Here is a 16,671-nt window from a genome sequence, read left to right on the forward strand (position 1 = left end):
GTGAAGAAGTTTATCAGTAAATAAATTTTGTTTTTTTTAAGTGACTTATATCATCCATGAATGAACGTGCTGAAAAGTATTCGTCCCTAAAAATGTTATTTATTTATTTATATTTTAAAGATTTTATTTTTTTTCCTTTTTCTCCCCAAAGCTCCCCGGTACATAGTTGTGTATTCTTCGTTGTGGGTTCTTCTAGTTGTGGCATGTGGGACGCTGCCTCAGCGTGGTCTGATGAGCAGTGCCATGTCCGTGCCCAGGATTCGAACTAACGAAACACTGGGCCGCCTGCAGCGGAGTGCGCGAACTTAACCACTTGGCCACGGGGCCAGCCCCATGTTGATATTTATTTTTAAAATTAGATCTCAAAGAATGAAAGGAAAATGAGTTCTTTGCTAATGGATTTTTTTTTTAAAGCCTTTATGGAAATAAAGTACTTTCTAGGGGGTCTTAAAGTGTACTTTGCCGTCTTTCTGTGAAGTGGCTTTATTCTGCTTTTGGAACAGGGCTCTGGTCTTGGAGAGCTCAGGTCCAGTTGTAATAATAATCCGCTCAGGTTATAATAATCCTCTATTGATGAGGCTCGGTGACCAGCTTGGTATGATTTTGGCATTACGCTTTCACAGGAGACGCAAAGAAAAGAGCACAGGCTTTTGAGAAAGTAAACAAGATGTTCTGCAACTGTTTGCTTTGACAGTTAGCAGTAGCCAGGGAACATCTATGAGGCCTTGCGTGTCACCCAAAGATTGTAATAAGGGACAAGTAGAGGTTTTGCGTCCCTTTTGGACACTGTCACAGGGGGATGGGGGCGGCGGGGATGCCTCTTGATATTAAGTAGACAAGCTGTGTAAGACACTGGTTTAAAACAGAAAGATTACTGTAGCAAAGAGCAAATCTTTCTTCTAATTGTGTAGGACTGTTGGTTGATTTTAAGGTAAAGCATCGGAGCCCAGAAGAGAAGATCGGATTTTTACAAATTCGTTATTTGATGATTTTCAAATCAGGAAAGTAATATATGCATGTTTTGAAAGTAAAACCATACTGAGATAAATACAGTCATGTGCTACTTAGCAACGTTTTGGTCAGCGACGGGCCGCATAGACGACGGTGGTCCCATGAGATTAGTACCATACAGCCTAGGTGTGTAGTAGGCTGTACCATCTAGGTTTGACGTTCGCACAATGATGAAATCACCTACTGACGCATTTCTTAGAACCTATCCCTGTAGTTAAGCAACACATGACTGTAAAAGAAACAGTTAATCCTGTTTTTACCCCAGGGATCAGCTTATTGTACGTGCTTTTCACATCTTTTACATTTAGGAAAAATACAAGTAAGCACGGGCATGCATATACAGGTGTGATTTTTCTAAACATTTTCTTTGACCATAATAGAATCATATTGTCATTATTAATTAGTCTGAAACTTCCTCTTTTCATTTAAAAATATATCGAGGATAGATATCCCTGTGATATCCCCGAGTTCTCTTCGTCCGTTTTTTGTTTTTTTAAAACACATTTTTACCTTGTCAGGTATCTGAGGAAATAAAGCTGGTTGTTTTCGATATCATATTTTTAGGAGACGTATTGAACATGTCCACATACTGAAGTCATTAAATTGTCTTGTGTTCATATTAAATTAATTTGGGAGCTGTATTAGAGATCTGATCTGTCACTTGTAAACCTTAGTCCAGGTGGGTTAAATAGTTTCAGAATGGTTCAAGGATGCTCACCTCCAAAATGAAAGAAAATTTGATGGAAAGACTTCACTAACCTTTATTATTATTTAAGCGTTTAAAAGTTATATGTGGGAGCGAGCGCTGGGTCAGTGTGACTTTTGTACTGGATTGTTTTCATTGATAATTATCTCTTCTGACCCCTCCTGTTTGATTTCCTCACACCTTTGTCACCCATATTCTTGTTCTTTGTGAGAGAGACGCTCATTTTTGTTTTGCGCTCATGCTGCACGTTTTGCATGTTTTGCCACCCTGCTTTTCCTTAGCCCCCAGCCCTGCAGATAACTGCCTGCATGGGGACATGGTCAAGTGCCTGGAGTTCGCACCTGCCGACCAGATGCCTTCACTTTCCTAGATTCTTTTTATAGGCAGCTTTATTCCTTGTCTCTCTTCTCCTTCTCCCTCTGCGCTTCAGCTTTTTGCTTTTCAACATTACTAGAAATAAATAAACAAGTGGCCTAAATACATCTGCTGCATTGCTCTGATTTCCTCTCTATTATTACTATTTAACAGACTCAGAGACGCTCTTTAGACCAAATGCTTCCCATTTTTCTTCTGAACATCCTCTTTATGGTAAATTTTTCCTCTTTTCAAGCGCATGCTTTTGACTCTGCAGAAATTAACTTTCCTTTCTCCAAAACTGCCAACACTCATACTTTCTTGCTTGAAGTCATTTGGTTTCTATAAACTCCTGGAAATATTCCTTTCAGGCTGTTTTGAAAATTGCTATTCCAGTTTGGGGAGGAATAGACTTTTTCTTTTTCAAACACATGCTCCATTGCCCAATTCTGGATTGGATTAACGTCAATTCAATAGTTATTTATTGCGTGTCTGTTGTGTTCTAGGCCTCACGTCCTGTTTCCAGCCCCTGTGTTCTTTACTTTTTCCAGGCTGTGCCTTTAACCTTTTTCCGTCTTCCTCCCTCTGTAGAATAGCTTCATCCATTTCACCTTCCGTCCATTTCAGCATTCACTGCTCTACCCGTCTGTTCCTCTTTTCCCAACTGCCATGGAACTTTCTGGTTTCAACTTTTCAACTTTCCATAGTTCCTTCCCCTCTGATGAAACAAAATTACTGAAAAAATAGATCATTGCAGACACTTCAAACAGTCTTCCTTCAGACTTTGGATGAACTTCAGCCTAATGCAGGTTTCAGGACTTACTTAAAAGGGTATGGATGAGTAGTTTGTATTTGTCTACCTTGTGAACAGGACTTCATTTTTATTTGCAGGTTTTGACATTACAAAAAAATTGTCAACTGTTTAAAGTCTTGACTTTGGATTTACAGATAGTTTCGATGATCCTATTGGTGTAGTCTTTTTATTTTTTTGTCCCCATCTATAAAATATATGTAGTATATAATAATATATGTCATGTAAGTGTAAAAATAGGACTATCATATGGATAGTAGATGATCGTCCACACTTCTGAAGACTTTAGGGAGGGGTCTTAAAACTCCAAATAGAAATTTTGTACCTTAAAGCGGTGTCTAATTGATGTCCTTTCAATGTTACAGCCCATTGATGCTTTGCACGACAAGGGGATTGTAGAAGATCTCCATTGTGGATCCATGAAGGGCACCGGCATGCGACCACCTCACCCGGGAATGGGCCCTCCCCAGAGTCCGATGGATCCACACAGCCAAGGTCTGTGTCTGCTATGTACCTGATTTTGGCTCCATACCTTAGTCGTTCATCTTTCCTATTGGTTATTTTAATTATGACTTCCCAAGAACACATCTAAGGAAGATTGAATCCAGCAGGTGTCTTTTCCTTCTAGAAATCTCCCCCAACCCTCACCAACACAACTTTATGATTTATATGGGCAGTTTTATTTCCAGAATCTTGTCATTTTACTAGCCACCATGTGTCCAAGCACTTTGCAAAGTGCTTTATGACCTTTATGCAGAATCTTTATCGTGATCTTGTAAGGTAAGTTATGTGACCCCAGTTTTATAGATGGGTAAGCTAAAGCTCAGAGAATTTACCTTGTTTTCCTAAGTTTACACATCCGATAAGTGACAAGGCCAGAAGGGGAATGCAAGTCTGCCTCCTAACCACAGCATTGACGTGAAGATAAGATGAGCTCCCTGTGTCCCTTGAAGTGCGCGCTCATACACTGTCTGTAAGCTGGCTTCTTCTGGCAGTGGGATCCCCTGTCACTGCTGGGGCGTGGCTGTGTTACTCTCCTAGAGCTGCTGTAACAAGTCACCACAAACGAGGTGGCTTAAAACAAGAGAAACTGATCCTCTCACAGTTCTGGAGGCCAGAAGTCTGAAGTCAAGGTGTCAGCGAGGCCACGCTCCCTCTGAAGGCTTTAGGGAAGAACCCTTGCCCCTTGCTGGCTTCTGGCGGTTGCCTGCAATCCTTGGCATTCCTTGGCTTGTAGATTTATCACTCCAGTCTCTGTCTTGATGTCCACATGACATTTTTCCTGTGTGTCTATACCAGATTCCCCTCTGCTTATAAGGACACCAGTCATTGGATTAGGGCCCACCCTAATCCCTTATGGCCTCATCTAACTTGGTTACATTTGCAAAGCCCCTGTATCCAAATAAGGTCACATTCACTGGTACTGGGGTTGAGGCTTCAACATAACCTTGTTGAGGACACAATTCAACCCACAATAATGGCCAGATCAATATATGGTATATTTCTCTTCTCCTTCATGGCTTCTTCCTTCACTATTGAAGGCATATTAAGATAACTCAAAGTCCTTTGAATACAGTGTAACCTGTTGTCAGAATCATTGTATGGTCATTTCAACATGCAAGGGGCATGGGTTATCTAGCACTAATTAATAATAATATGTGGATACTCAAATTCAAAGCTTAATGGTTTTATGTGTTACTATATACACTCCTTTGTAATTTAATGTGTGTGAGTTTTTTTCCTCCATCCATGATCAGACATCCATCCACCTGAGGGAAGATTTTTGGCTCTCAGGATTTAGAAAATGTATTCACAGTTTTGTTGTTGTTTTTAATATGAATAAGCAAGTCATGGAGGCATAGGAGTGCTTCTTCACTAGTATTTGAATGTATTTTTGAATAGCCCAGACTCTAATCTGAATTTTTATGGTAGGCAGGCGTAGGTGTTGCAGATAACTCATAGAATCTTGGCCATGTCAGAAAAGTACCCTGAATCACTGGGACTTTTTGCAGTACAGGAAGAAAAAATTTGACCCATGCAGTGTTAAGAGTAGATTAAAACAGCACTTCCAGGTTTATCATTTAAATCCTGAGAAACCAGATGTGTTCACAGAGCTAATGTAGATCTCATTTTTAATACCTGGCAGGTGTAGATGAGTTATATTCAGTGATTCTCAAAGCCAGGTGCTTGCTGTATCTGCTCCTGGCTTTGCAGTACCTCAGGTCGTGGGGCCCTAGGAAAACTCCAAAAGAGAAACTGCTTTAAAGGCATGAATTATAATTGAGAGCACTGTTACTTTTATTTCTCTTAAAATTTCTTTCATTGCTTGGTTCCCTTCTTCAACTTAAATGATGATTTTTCTCGGAATCCCCAACACTTGGCACAATGTCTACCACGTGACTGGAGAGATACTTGGTAAATTTTGTTCAATTAGGTAGCGAAGTGAACCTATGCTTTTAAAAGTCACAATTTTAAGTGGATCTTAATTTTGATATAATTTCAGTAAGTTACAATTATTTTGAAATGCAGAGGCCTGCATTCAGTAGAATCAGAATTAGCATGTAATATTTTTCTCTAAAATAGTAAAGTGCATCGTAGGCGGGGGAGTGAGTTACTTAAAAGTATATTTTTGAATAAAGTATTATTGGTATAATGCAGTCTTATTCTATATAATGACCTAAAAAGACTCTGTAATAGCATGTATCTTTAAGAAACCCCACGTGGGAAGCCATGTCTAAAGGCACAGGTAGAGAGAGAAGTGGTATTGATCAGAAGGCTGCCAGCTCTAACTACCTAGCAACTGTTAGGTTATTTTAGGGTATTGGTTGAGAAGCAAAACCATTTCCTTCAATAAATACTGAATTGTGAACCTTATGGTCCCAATGATAACATTGTTTATTTTTGGTCCATTGGATAGAAAAAGCCTTCAAAGGCAAGTATATAATATTTAAAGTGTGTGTGTGTGTGAAGAGAAAATTCATATAAAATTGGCTCTTCTAAGTTCAAGATTATTAAAAGGAGAGAGGTGATTGCTTCTCTCTGAAGCAAGGTGAAGCTGGGAAGATAATAGCCCTTGAAGACTCGGGAAGGAAAACTAACACTTTTTGACTTCTTTTGAATGAGCAAATCAAACCAGATTTCAAAAACAGCATATTCTGCATCAGCACTGTCATCCTACAGACAAGTGTGTATTCACTCTCAGGCAATTTCTTCACTTTGTTTTCTCAACTAAAGATAATTACCAAAATACGTTATGTTGTTTCATCATTTAGATTCTGTTTTTCCTGAAGTTTTATGGAATGCTAGTCATGTAGGAAAAAAAGCTCTCTTTTTAGCTGAAACATTGTCACATTTTTCATGTCATACTATGATAGAATGATTGTATTAACATCCCCTATAAATTCTAGGAAATAATTTTTCCCAACCCCAGTTTCTTCTCATCACATTTGAGGTAAAATTCTGTGGTAGTGGTTAATTCTGGAATATAATTTTTAGTCCACTCTTAGTTTCTTATCAAATTTGGAGGAAAATTATTGTGTATTAATTTTCAAGTGACCAAATTACTCTTTTCATAGTTTGAATTATTGTGTTTAATGGAACTGTCTCACCTTCATAACTTTGTCTTGCCCGTAGTTCATAGTTTAAAAGAGTGATTTGAAAAACAGTGTTATATAGTTGAGCTGAGGCTGGATTGTCTAATGTTTTGGTGCATTGTATTAGGCAGCCTATTATTTATCATTGTAGGCTATCATTGATGACCTTAGGAAGTAGGAGAGAACAGAGGACAGGAGACATTTAACCCATTTCAACCCCTGGTAGTAACCCTACTAATGTCAATAACTTTGGTAGGAAGTTTTTCCCCCTCTGGTAGATGAAGGGCTGGCCAAAAATATGTCAGGAGGGTGCTTTCCTATGAACAAACTACCATTTTGTACCAGCATGACAATTAAGGGGTGAATGTAAGCCTCATTAAGAGGGAAGGATGTTAATGATGAAGCTAAGTGTATGTCATCGATATTCTCTAAGTGTTCGTTGTTATAAATAACAACATACTGGGATTTCAATTCTGCTCGTCTTGCAGGCTGATTTCAGGAGGATTTTCTTGGCTGGGGTATTTGGCTAGCTAACCCTAATTGCCGCATGGTGCTTCCTAATGGAGTAGTCATTTGGGGAATAAGTTAGCGGTTCTTGCATTTCTCTGCAGGGTAGGATTTCTCTGAATGGAGTTGTACTTCTCACCAGTTGATAGGACAGGCCCTCCTCTTGTCTTAGGGGATCAGGCTAAATTTGTGTCCCTCTCCCAATGGCAATTTGAGGTCAAAGTAACCATGTTCTTTATTCCCTCTAGTCTTGTGAGTGGTGATGGTGAGTCCCCAGTCCAGTGTCGGTCAAATATTCTGGGGCTTCTATGATTCCACATAGATGCTCTGAGCTGTTTCAGCTCACACTTAACATAGCATCAAACATACTGCAGAGGTCTAATAAAAACCTATGTGATGACCTTTATAATGGTGACGTGAGTGCATTTATTTAATCTAATCTTTTATATTGTGTCTTAGGACACCTTCGACTTGATTAATTAGCAGTTTAAATTCAGGGCAGCCTTTCCGATGGCGGTCGGCCACTTTGTTCTCTCCTTCATCTTGGATCTCCCTCCAACAAGGCTCAGTGATATGCTTTTCTAGGAATTCTTTGGCCAGGCTGTCCGTTCATCTCCTGAAATAAATTCCGTGAAATTTTTGTACATTTTGACTTTTCTTCCCCAAGCAAAGTATTCTTTATTTCTCATTTAGATCTCTTAAATCCCAAACACACTGCTCTTGTTTTTATGTTCTATTGCAAGTGTTTCTAAAAGATTTTTGAAACTTTTAAGTCCTTAACTTATTTTTGTAAAACCAAATTAATATTAGATCATGGGAAGAGCATACGCATTGGAATCAGACAAACCTTGGTTTGAGTCTTGGAGCTGCCAAGATCTAATTGTGTGACCTTGGGTAACTCGCTTACTCCCTGAGTCTCAGTTTCCTCATCTTAAAAAATGAGGTGACAATACATATCTTCTGGGGATGTTGTGAGGGTTGAAAAAATAATATATGCTCCATGCATATCCTTTTAATTCTCCTTACCATTTCTGTGCTCTCACAAGCCTTGTATCCACTGGCCAGAACCACCATCTTGCCTTTGGTCATACCCACCCATGGCAAAGTCCTTGGAGACCAATGATCTAATCTTTAGTCATAACCAGTGACATAAGCAGTGACTGATGATCCTAAGAGTATAAACACCCCAGCTTCTTCACCCCTTCCCGGGGATGATTTGGAGGCAAATTATTTACCTTAGATCCCAGAGCTTCTGCAAGAGATTAATCTTCAGACACCCATTGCAGCAGCTGGTAATAATACACCCCTTGTTGGTTGCCTTCCCTTCCTTATATCACCTGTCCATAGCCCTGCCAGTGTCCCTACACCTTCTAAATAAATCATCTGCACCCAATCCTTCCATCAGACTCTGGTTCTGGGGAGAACTCAACTAAGATAGCATGTACAATGCCTTTCGTAGTGCCTCCAACAGTGGAGGCCGTCCATAATTGCAAATTATTCATAACGTGCATAATAATAAACCAAGTAATATTTTCTATCCCCATAAGAGACTCTTCATTCCCCCCTGCAATATAGTAGACACCTGCAGGTTTTGTTCTCTAGGTTGGAGCTACTTTTAATGTATAATACTATACCCTGGTGCCTTTCCTTGAGGTGTACAGTAGCCACTAACAATTTGCCTTCTAGGACACTCATGGCTATTGATCACTTGCAATGTGGCTAGTCCTTGAGCCAGCCCTGATGGCCTAGTAGTTAAAGTTTGGCCCTCTCACCACTTCAGTGGCCTGGGTTCATTTCCTGGGCGTGGAACCACACCACCCAGCTGTCAGTTGCCGTGCTGTGGCAGCGGCTCACACAAAAGAATGAGAAAGACTTACAGCTAGGATATACACCCATGCACTGGGGCTTTGGGGAGAGAAAAAAAAAAAGAGGAAGATTGGCAACAGATGTTAGCCCAGGGCAAATCTTTCCCTGCCAAAAAAAAAAAGAAAAGAAAAGAAATGTGGCTAGTCCAAGTTGAGATGTGCTGTAACTTATTATGAAAAAGAGAATGCAAAATATCTCTTTAATGATTTTTACATTTTGAAATGATAATATTTTGGGTCTGTTGATTTAAATGAAATACATTATTAAAATTGGTTTTGTCTGTTTCTTTTACTTTTTAATGTGACTCTTAGAAAATTTTAAATGATATTTATCATATATAAATAAATTTTAAATTATATATAATTATTAAAATATATATCCTTAAAATTTCTATTAGGCGGTGCTGATCTGGCAAATTATCAAAATATTCAGGACTGTCTCTCTGTCAGGGCCATCGGGAGCAGCCTGTGATCGCCTTTTGTGTTTTCTTCTAGGTTACATGTCGCCACACCCATCTCCATTAGGAGCCCCAGAGCACGTCTCCAGCCCTATGTCGGGAGGAGGCCCGACCCCACCGCAGATGCCACCAAGCCAGCCAGGGCCCCTCATCCCGGGTGATCCACAGGCCATGAACCAGCCCAACAGAGGGCCGTCACCTTTCAGTCCTGTCCAGCTGCATCAGCTGCGAGCTCAGATTTTAGCTTACAAAATGCTGGCCCGGGGCCAGCCCCTCCCCGAAACACTGCAGCTTGCCGTCCAGGGGAAAAGGACGTTGCCTGGCATGCAGCAGCAGCAGCCCCAGCAGCAGCCGCCGCAGCCACAACCGCAACCACAGCAGCCGCCGCAGCAGCAGGCCCTTATTAACTACAACAGACCATCTGGTAGGTTAATATGCAACCAAATGAATAATGCGATGGTCTAACTCGGATAAGGAAGCCTGCTACCTGCATACAAGCGCTGGGTTGGTAGAAAGCCAGGGCTGACTTAGCCTTTTGTTGTACCTCGCTGGCTCCCTTGTCTTGCTTCATTTAGTTGGCCAAGATTCTGGGTCTCCTCTGCCGTAGGGTCCTAGAGTGGTGCCTCTTAACCTTTGGAGACTGGTGCAAGCTGGGGACCTAGGAAGAAGGCACTGTCCCCCATGATTTCGTGTTCCCTTTCAAGGGGTTCAAGGTTTGTCGGAAGCCCATCCACACACCCCGGTTAAGAACCCGTGCACCCAGGGCATTCCATCGCCACAACACACTCCTTGAGTCGGCTCTCCTCGAGCTGTTTTATGTTTGTTGATTTATTTACTTCTACCCCTTTTTGTTGCAAAAAGCATTTGGGGAGGCTTCCAAGGAGCACACCTGCAGTCAAATAATTATCAAGCAGAAAATCAGAAACAAAGGAAAATAGAAATCCAGGTCAGGGAGGTCAGGAATGTGGGGACCACCAGAGCGCCCCTGGTTGCTGCATCTGAGCTTCCAAGATGGCTTCAGGTTCCTGGCATCAGGAAAGGAGACAGGTTGGGTACCTAATTCTCACCATTTGGAAGGAAGCTGCTCACTCATGCTTCTCAGAGTACACAGAGCCTTTATACTCTCTAGCATGAGAGTACAGAGTAGATTTCCCTTGGGGGATTATTCCTCAAATTATTGATTTTATTAGTAATATAAGAGGCACTGCACGATAGAGGCATCAGTAACATTTGTGCATCATAAATAGAGTAACAGAATCCACATGGCCTATTTCCGAGATACCCCAGCATCAAATCTGAAGCTACAACATTATGTAATGGGTCGAAATGAGATGGTCCTTCGTATGGCCTACTGGTGGTCTGGCTTGATCCCACTGATTGAATTCAGAGGTGTAAGGGGCTATAGAATGACCTTCCATGAACACTGTTTTCTCTGGCAAGGTTTTGTTAACAACTGGATAAGTAGAGTGTTTATGGTTCTATTTTAACAAGAGCTTTGAATTCCAGGGAATTTGAATTCCATAGAATTTGAATTCCAGGGGGCACTTCCTTGACATGGACGTCATTTCCTGCGAATGCTTCCCTCTCACTTGGGTAAGCCCTGACAATTAGTTTGGGATATTGGTGCTCCTCCTAGGTTTTGCGACTTAGACAACGAGAAAGAGTTCAGATTCTTATTATTTTTTAGTGTTCTACCTTCTGAGTTTGTAAGTGTTTCTTTTCTGGTAGAAGTAGCTTTAAGAGTTGCCCTACCTGAAGGGTAAACTCATCTTGTCAATTGTAAATGTAGCCTTAGGAATGGGTTTTTAAAGAGCAAGAAAGTATCGTGTCATCTCCAGGTTTCTGTGTGGTGACTATGGCGCTTTGGTAGGGAGAACATTATATGGAAGTGAACATTAGGAACTGAAAAGGTCATATGAGAAAACTGTGCAGAAAATGGTAGTTTGAACACTCAGTGTATTTAGAGGTTTTAAAACTGCAAAAGTCTAGCTCTCAGGAATGCAGCCAGAGAAGAGGAAAAATCTGTGTGTCTATGAATGTGTGTAGCTTATACTTAGTGCCTTCCATCTGACCTCATGCACCATGCTCAGTAATAAGTACCTTGCACACGTGGCATATCTAGACTATGGAGAGTTGGGATTCAGATGCTAGTAGTCTGACTCGAGAACCCATTAACCACTTCCTCGTGCTGGTGCTGGCTCCTTTAGGACAACATGGCTCCTGAACAGGGAAAGAATCTGTCACAAAACCTTTGCACCCAATGCAAGCATTTTCCTCCTGTGTGTAAAAAGGAAAAGTACCTCAGCTCCTTACTTAGAGCCTTTTTATTCATACTCTAGACACAAGGTGAACAAAATTGGTAATCTTGATGTCCCACATCTCAGTATATGAGGAGTATTAGCTCCGAGTTTCCAGGAGAGGCTGAGTGGTAACAATCAGAGAGTTGGTAGTTTAAGGAGGAGGGAGCAAACCGGTAGTTCCCAGAAGGCGATGGTGTAGACCTGTCATAAAGGCACCCTTCTTCGTACATGGCACCTTGTCCTGGGGTGTCCCCTCCACACACCTCCATGGGCAGTGGTATTTTTAAAGTGCCCCAGACTCAGCAAGAAAAGATTCCAGCATATTGTTTAAGAAGGCAGGAAGCTGAATGATCTGAGAACCTTTTCACCCAAAGTCAAAAGAATGAGATCAAGTGAGGTCGCAAAACTTAAAGGATGAAGTTTCAGTTATCTGGACACTTGTACATAATAAATACTTTGTGTCCTAATAAACACAATCCTGCACACGTTTTCTGGTTCATTTCCAGAAGAGAGGGCTCCATTTTTTTTTTTTTTACCAGTGCCTCCATCTTCCCTCACCAGGCCCCTGTCATTAGGGGGAGTTCATTTTATTACTCACTGCTCGTGTCTTTTGTATTTCTAGCAGTCAGACTTCATTAGAAATGAAAATATTTGAGTAGATAGCGTTTTGTGCCAGAGTGGGCAAGGAGGCCGTGGATAAAGGAGGAAAGAAGATAGCTCCCTCAAATAGGGCAGAGCCATTCGTGCTGCTGAGGAGGAGGTTGCATCTGACAGCATTGCTGAACTTGTCCCCACATCTCCGATTTCAGAGGGAGATGGTCACTTTACGTGACAAAGGTATCTTTTTGGATTGACATTTAGGACAAATCAAAATAAGGCAAAAAAAATTTTTTTCAGTTAATATTACCTTTATTAATTGCTATTAATTGTTTATCTCCTCCCCGTTTTTAATAAAAAAATTATGATTGTTTATAAATACCTCTACTAATATTTCAGGAAAAAATAAAAGTCTAAGTATGTCCATTTATCTGGAGGCAGCTGTGGTTCCATTTTTCTTTTGTCCCATTTCTTGGTGTTACTCATGTGTGAAGAGAATCTTTTTGGCTGGGGTGGTCTGCCTCAAACCTCCTCCAAAGTTATAATTCACCAAAAGTGACAGCGTCGTAGCCACCAGCAGAGAATTACAGTCTGACTGGAGGAATCGCTCACTGAACAAATAGCTCTTCAGTCCTTGTCTGCTGGGGGCTCCACTCATATCCGGCCTGTCAGTTTTCTTCTCATTTTGATTCATTTTTCCTTTTAGAGAGTAAAGCAAAATTAAAAATGGGAACTGAAAAAGTCTTGGTTTTTTTCAGAGTGGTGAGGGGAAAGGACCTCATGGTAGAAAGTAAAAGTTTTATTGCTGATTTTTTTTCAGCGCGTGTCCCTCTCCTGCTTCCCTCTTCTTTTTTCAGTTGTCTAAAATTTCTTAGTATGCTCAATTTATATACACTTCATTACCTTTATTTTTTCAACCTGTGGAAACCACTTCGCTCCTTATTTAATACACAGAACTCTTATTTGCATCAATGTCCTTGGGTCCCAGAGGGCCAAGTGGGAGTTCTGAATGCACAGAAGTTCTGTACATGTGAGACTGAGGTATTTTAATAAATTTTTTTGCTTGTTTCTTAAAATCAGTCATAGGGGTGCATCCAGGGAAGACCTTTCACCCCCTTAGCTCCACTGGGACGCCCCTCAAGAGTGTCAGGACGTACATCTACCTTGACTTCTAAGATGGGGACTGAAGAGAAAACAGATGGATTTTGTACCTCTGACAATTAAGCCCAAAGTGTTTACATCAGAGAGGGAGTAGGAGATAAGTTAAAGAATGTAGTTTGTCTTCCGTTTGAGGATGTCGGCAAGAGGTCTTATCATTGAGCAGACCACAGTGTCTGGTGCGGAGATGGTTTCTGTGGATAGAGAGCACCTCCCGTCAGGCAGCTCAGCTCCACAGGCCGCCTGAGGGACAGGCCGCAAACCTAATGAATAGCTAGTTGCATTCGGGCCATGTCTAATTGCGGCAAGCTGCCTTCAGTTCCCTCGCCTCTGTAAATAGAAGTTTTTATATAATCTGATGGAGGGAGGAGAAAATAGAGCCGCTCGCTAAATGAACTTGTGGTGTTTCGTTAGGAAAGGACTTTGCTTGGAAGCAACTCTGATCACACAGATTAGCAGGAAGCACATGGCAAGCTGATTTATCTGAGTGTTTGTGCTGAGTTGTATTAAACTGTAGAAACATTTTGAAGTTTGCTATAGAAAAGAGTACTCCCAAAGTTGCCAGCTAATCCAGTACGAAATTTCCTAAAAAGCCTTTCTTTTGGCCTGGAGTTTTTCTGTAAAGCTGAGTAATTAAATTGGACTTCTTTACCTTCCTGTCCTTGGTGGCAGCAAAAATGACAAGAGGACACTGTCCCCTTTAATCCTCACCACCACCCTGTGAAGTGGGTCCTGTTATTATCCCCATTCTGCTGATGAGGACACTGAGACACAGAGGGTTAGGTACCTTGCCCAGGCTCTCAGGACCAGTAGTTGATGGAGCTGAGGTGAAACTCATCAGTGCTTCTGGAAAGATACAGGATGCTTTAAATGCACCTGTTTGGTTCACAGCAAGTTGAAGTACTTTTTAAATTGGAGATTTTAATATTTAAGTCCTTGTTTGGGTCTCTCTCTGTTTCTCAATTTTAAGAGTCAATCAACCAGGTAAGAATGTCTTTAAATGGATGGATTAAAGGAGGCTAGCCATGTATGTATCAGATCCAGTTTGGAGTCGTAGGCTAAAAATGACTAGATTCGGAGCCAGGGATATCAGACATGCTCTGGATACCTTCCTTTGATTAAATGTGGTTTTAAAATTAGTGACTTAAATATACCTCAAGGGCTCATCACAGGCTTCTGCATAGGTATTTATAGGCCATAATGCTAGAGAAGAAAGCGCCTGGAATAAGTGAAATTTGTAACATAAGTGCACTGTTGTGGCTTTTGTTGATGAATTATTTAAACTTTGAAAGGAAAAAAACTTTGAAAACTGAATTTAAAGTTATTATTATGATATTATCAATACGACCTGAATTTTCCTTATTAAAAGTAGTAGTTCTTTTAGAGGGCTTACATGTATTAAATTCATTATTTAGTATGTTTATACCAACTCTTCAAATATATTTAATTCTGCCAGTTTCTTGAGCTTATTAAGGAGATTCATAGAATCACAGAAATTTAAAATAAGGTTAGAAATCTCTGTCTCCCCTTTTTTGTCTGGATCAAACCAAAAGCAACCCAAATGAAAAATCTACCCTGTTGTAAAGACCTCTAGGGAACAAATATTCTAAAACATCCCTCTATAACTCATTCCAATGCTTAACAACCCTGAGATTTAATGTTTAGAAATTGGTTTCTTATATACGGATGAAAGAAACTCTAACTGTAAAATACTATGAAAAGCTATGCATTGTGTAAAAGACCTCTCATTCCAAAAAAATCAGAGCGTACTCGGCTGAAAAGAATCTCTTTTTGATGATAGTACATCCACATGCCTAAAATGAAAAATAGAAAGCAATGCATTTTTCCCTCAAGAATTTTTCATCAACCCCTAGAACGAGTGCTACAGATTATCTCACAAAGTCTTTTCCAGCTAGATGACTTTTGGAAAGTTTTACGTAATTTCAGAAGGAGGGGGAAAATGAACAACAGTAACACCGTACACACACGCACGCACGCACGCACTGTAGTTTCCTGAGCAACTTGTTCTAATTCTTCACATTCCTCCTGTCAAAATGTTTGCTTATAGCTATCCTTGCATTGTCGTTTAAGCCCATTTCTAAATGGTGTCTGCTGGAAATTGAATAAATGTGTCTAATTTTTCATAATGTATGTCTTTGTATGGTTAATTATTAAGTCGCTGTTATTTTTGTTACCATTTAATAATTTTAATTTTCCTTGGAAAAGATATAGAACATACTTGGAAGAATGCCTGTGGGAGATTTTAACATCTGCTTACTGTGACTTTTTTTTTTTAATTTACTAACTCATCTGGTAGCATCACTAATCTTTTTTATAATTTTGAAGTAAGTAAAAATTCACCTAGGAGGAGAGATGAAACACTTATTATTTTAGGTCCATACCCAGCAATCAATTTAAACTCCTGAAGTTTAATGTGGAAAATTGCTTTAATTTATTAAGTGCATTTTGATAAGCTTGATGATTGCATATCCCTTTATTCTGATAACGAGAAGAATGCTCTTTCGAATCTTAATATTTGCTCGTTTTTAGTAGGTGCAATAAGCAGATTTTTTTCCCCTACTCTGAATGTTTTTAGAAATATTTTCTAGTATGTCGTAAAAAAAAATTTACGTTCCTGAGATGCACTGATGAAGCCTGAAATATGCTTTATAGGTCATTAAAGAAAAATGTGTGCCCCTTGCAGTTTGCATCAGAGGCCAGGCAAGCTGCTGGCTGCGTTTGTACAGCGTGGGTTCCGACGGCGGGCTGTTCTGGAGTGCAATGCCGGTCTTTCTGAAGGGGCTCGCGGTGCAGTTTGCAAAATAAGATTTTAGGACCACACCCAAATTACATCTGACTGTTAGGTGACTCTCCCTTACTTTTTTGAACTCTGAGTGCTCCTGGTATTCTTTTTAAAAACCCACTGTAGACCTACCTGAAAAGCTGGCCGTCTATTCCTTCCTCAATTTATTCCTTCAAGAGTCATTTTTGGACCGTTTTCGCCAATGTTCATCAGTGAATGCCATTTCCCTATGGGGACAGATGCCGGGTTCTTTTTCTTTTTCTTTCCCTCCTCTCCCTCCTTCTTTCCTTCCCTCCTTTTTTCTTCTAAGACATCTCCTCTTCCCCCTCTCGGGGCCCCCCGGGGGGCAGCGGGCAGGCCCTCTGTGGCCTCAAGGCGTCGTCCCGCCCGAGCTGCCCATGTCGCTCTTGTCCCGCAGGCCCGGGGCTGGAGCTGAGCGGCCCGAGCACCCCGCAGAAGCTGCCGGTGCCCGCGCCCAGCGGCCGGCCCTCGCCCGCGCCCCCCGCCG

The 16,671-nt window shown here is 40.8% G+C and overlaps 1 protein-coding gene across 1 annotated transcript in view; it reads left to right on the plus strand.

The window, feature by feature from the left end:
* SMARCA2 (SWI/SNF related, matrix associated, actin dependent regulator of chromatin, subfamily a, member 2) overlaps positions 1 to 16,671 on the plus strand; it is a 164,357-nt gene that overhangs the window by 12,233 nt on the left and 135,453 nt on the right. The window contains exons 3-5 of the mRNA XM_046665065.1: positions 3,248 to 3,377; positions 9,343 to 9,729; positions 16,582 to 16,669. Coding sequence (XP_046521021.1) covers positions 3,248 to 3,377; positions 9,343 to 9,729; positions 16,582 to 16,669 — 605 coding nt within the window. The remainder of the gene's footprint in view (positions 1 to 3,247; positions 3,378 to 9,342; positions 9,730 to 16,581; positions 16,670 to 16,671) is intronic.

Source organism: Equus quagga, chromosome 6 (genome assembly GCF_021613505.1).
Source record: "Equus quagga isolate Etosha38 chromosome 6, UCLA_HA_Equagga_1.0, whole genome shotgun sequence".
Taxonomy (NCBI): domain Eukaryota; kingdom Metazoa; phylum Chordata; class Mammalia; order Perissodactyla; family Equidae; genus Equus; species Equus quagga.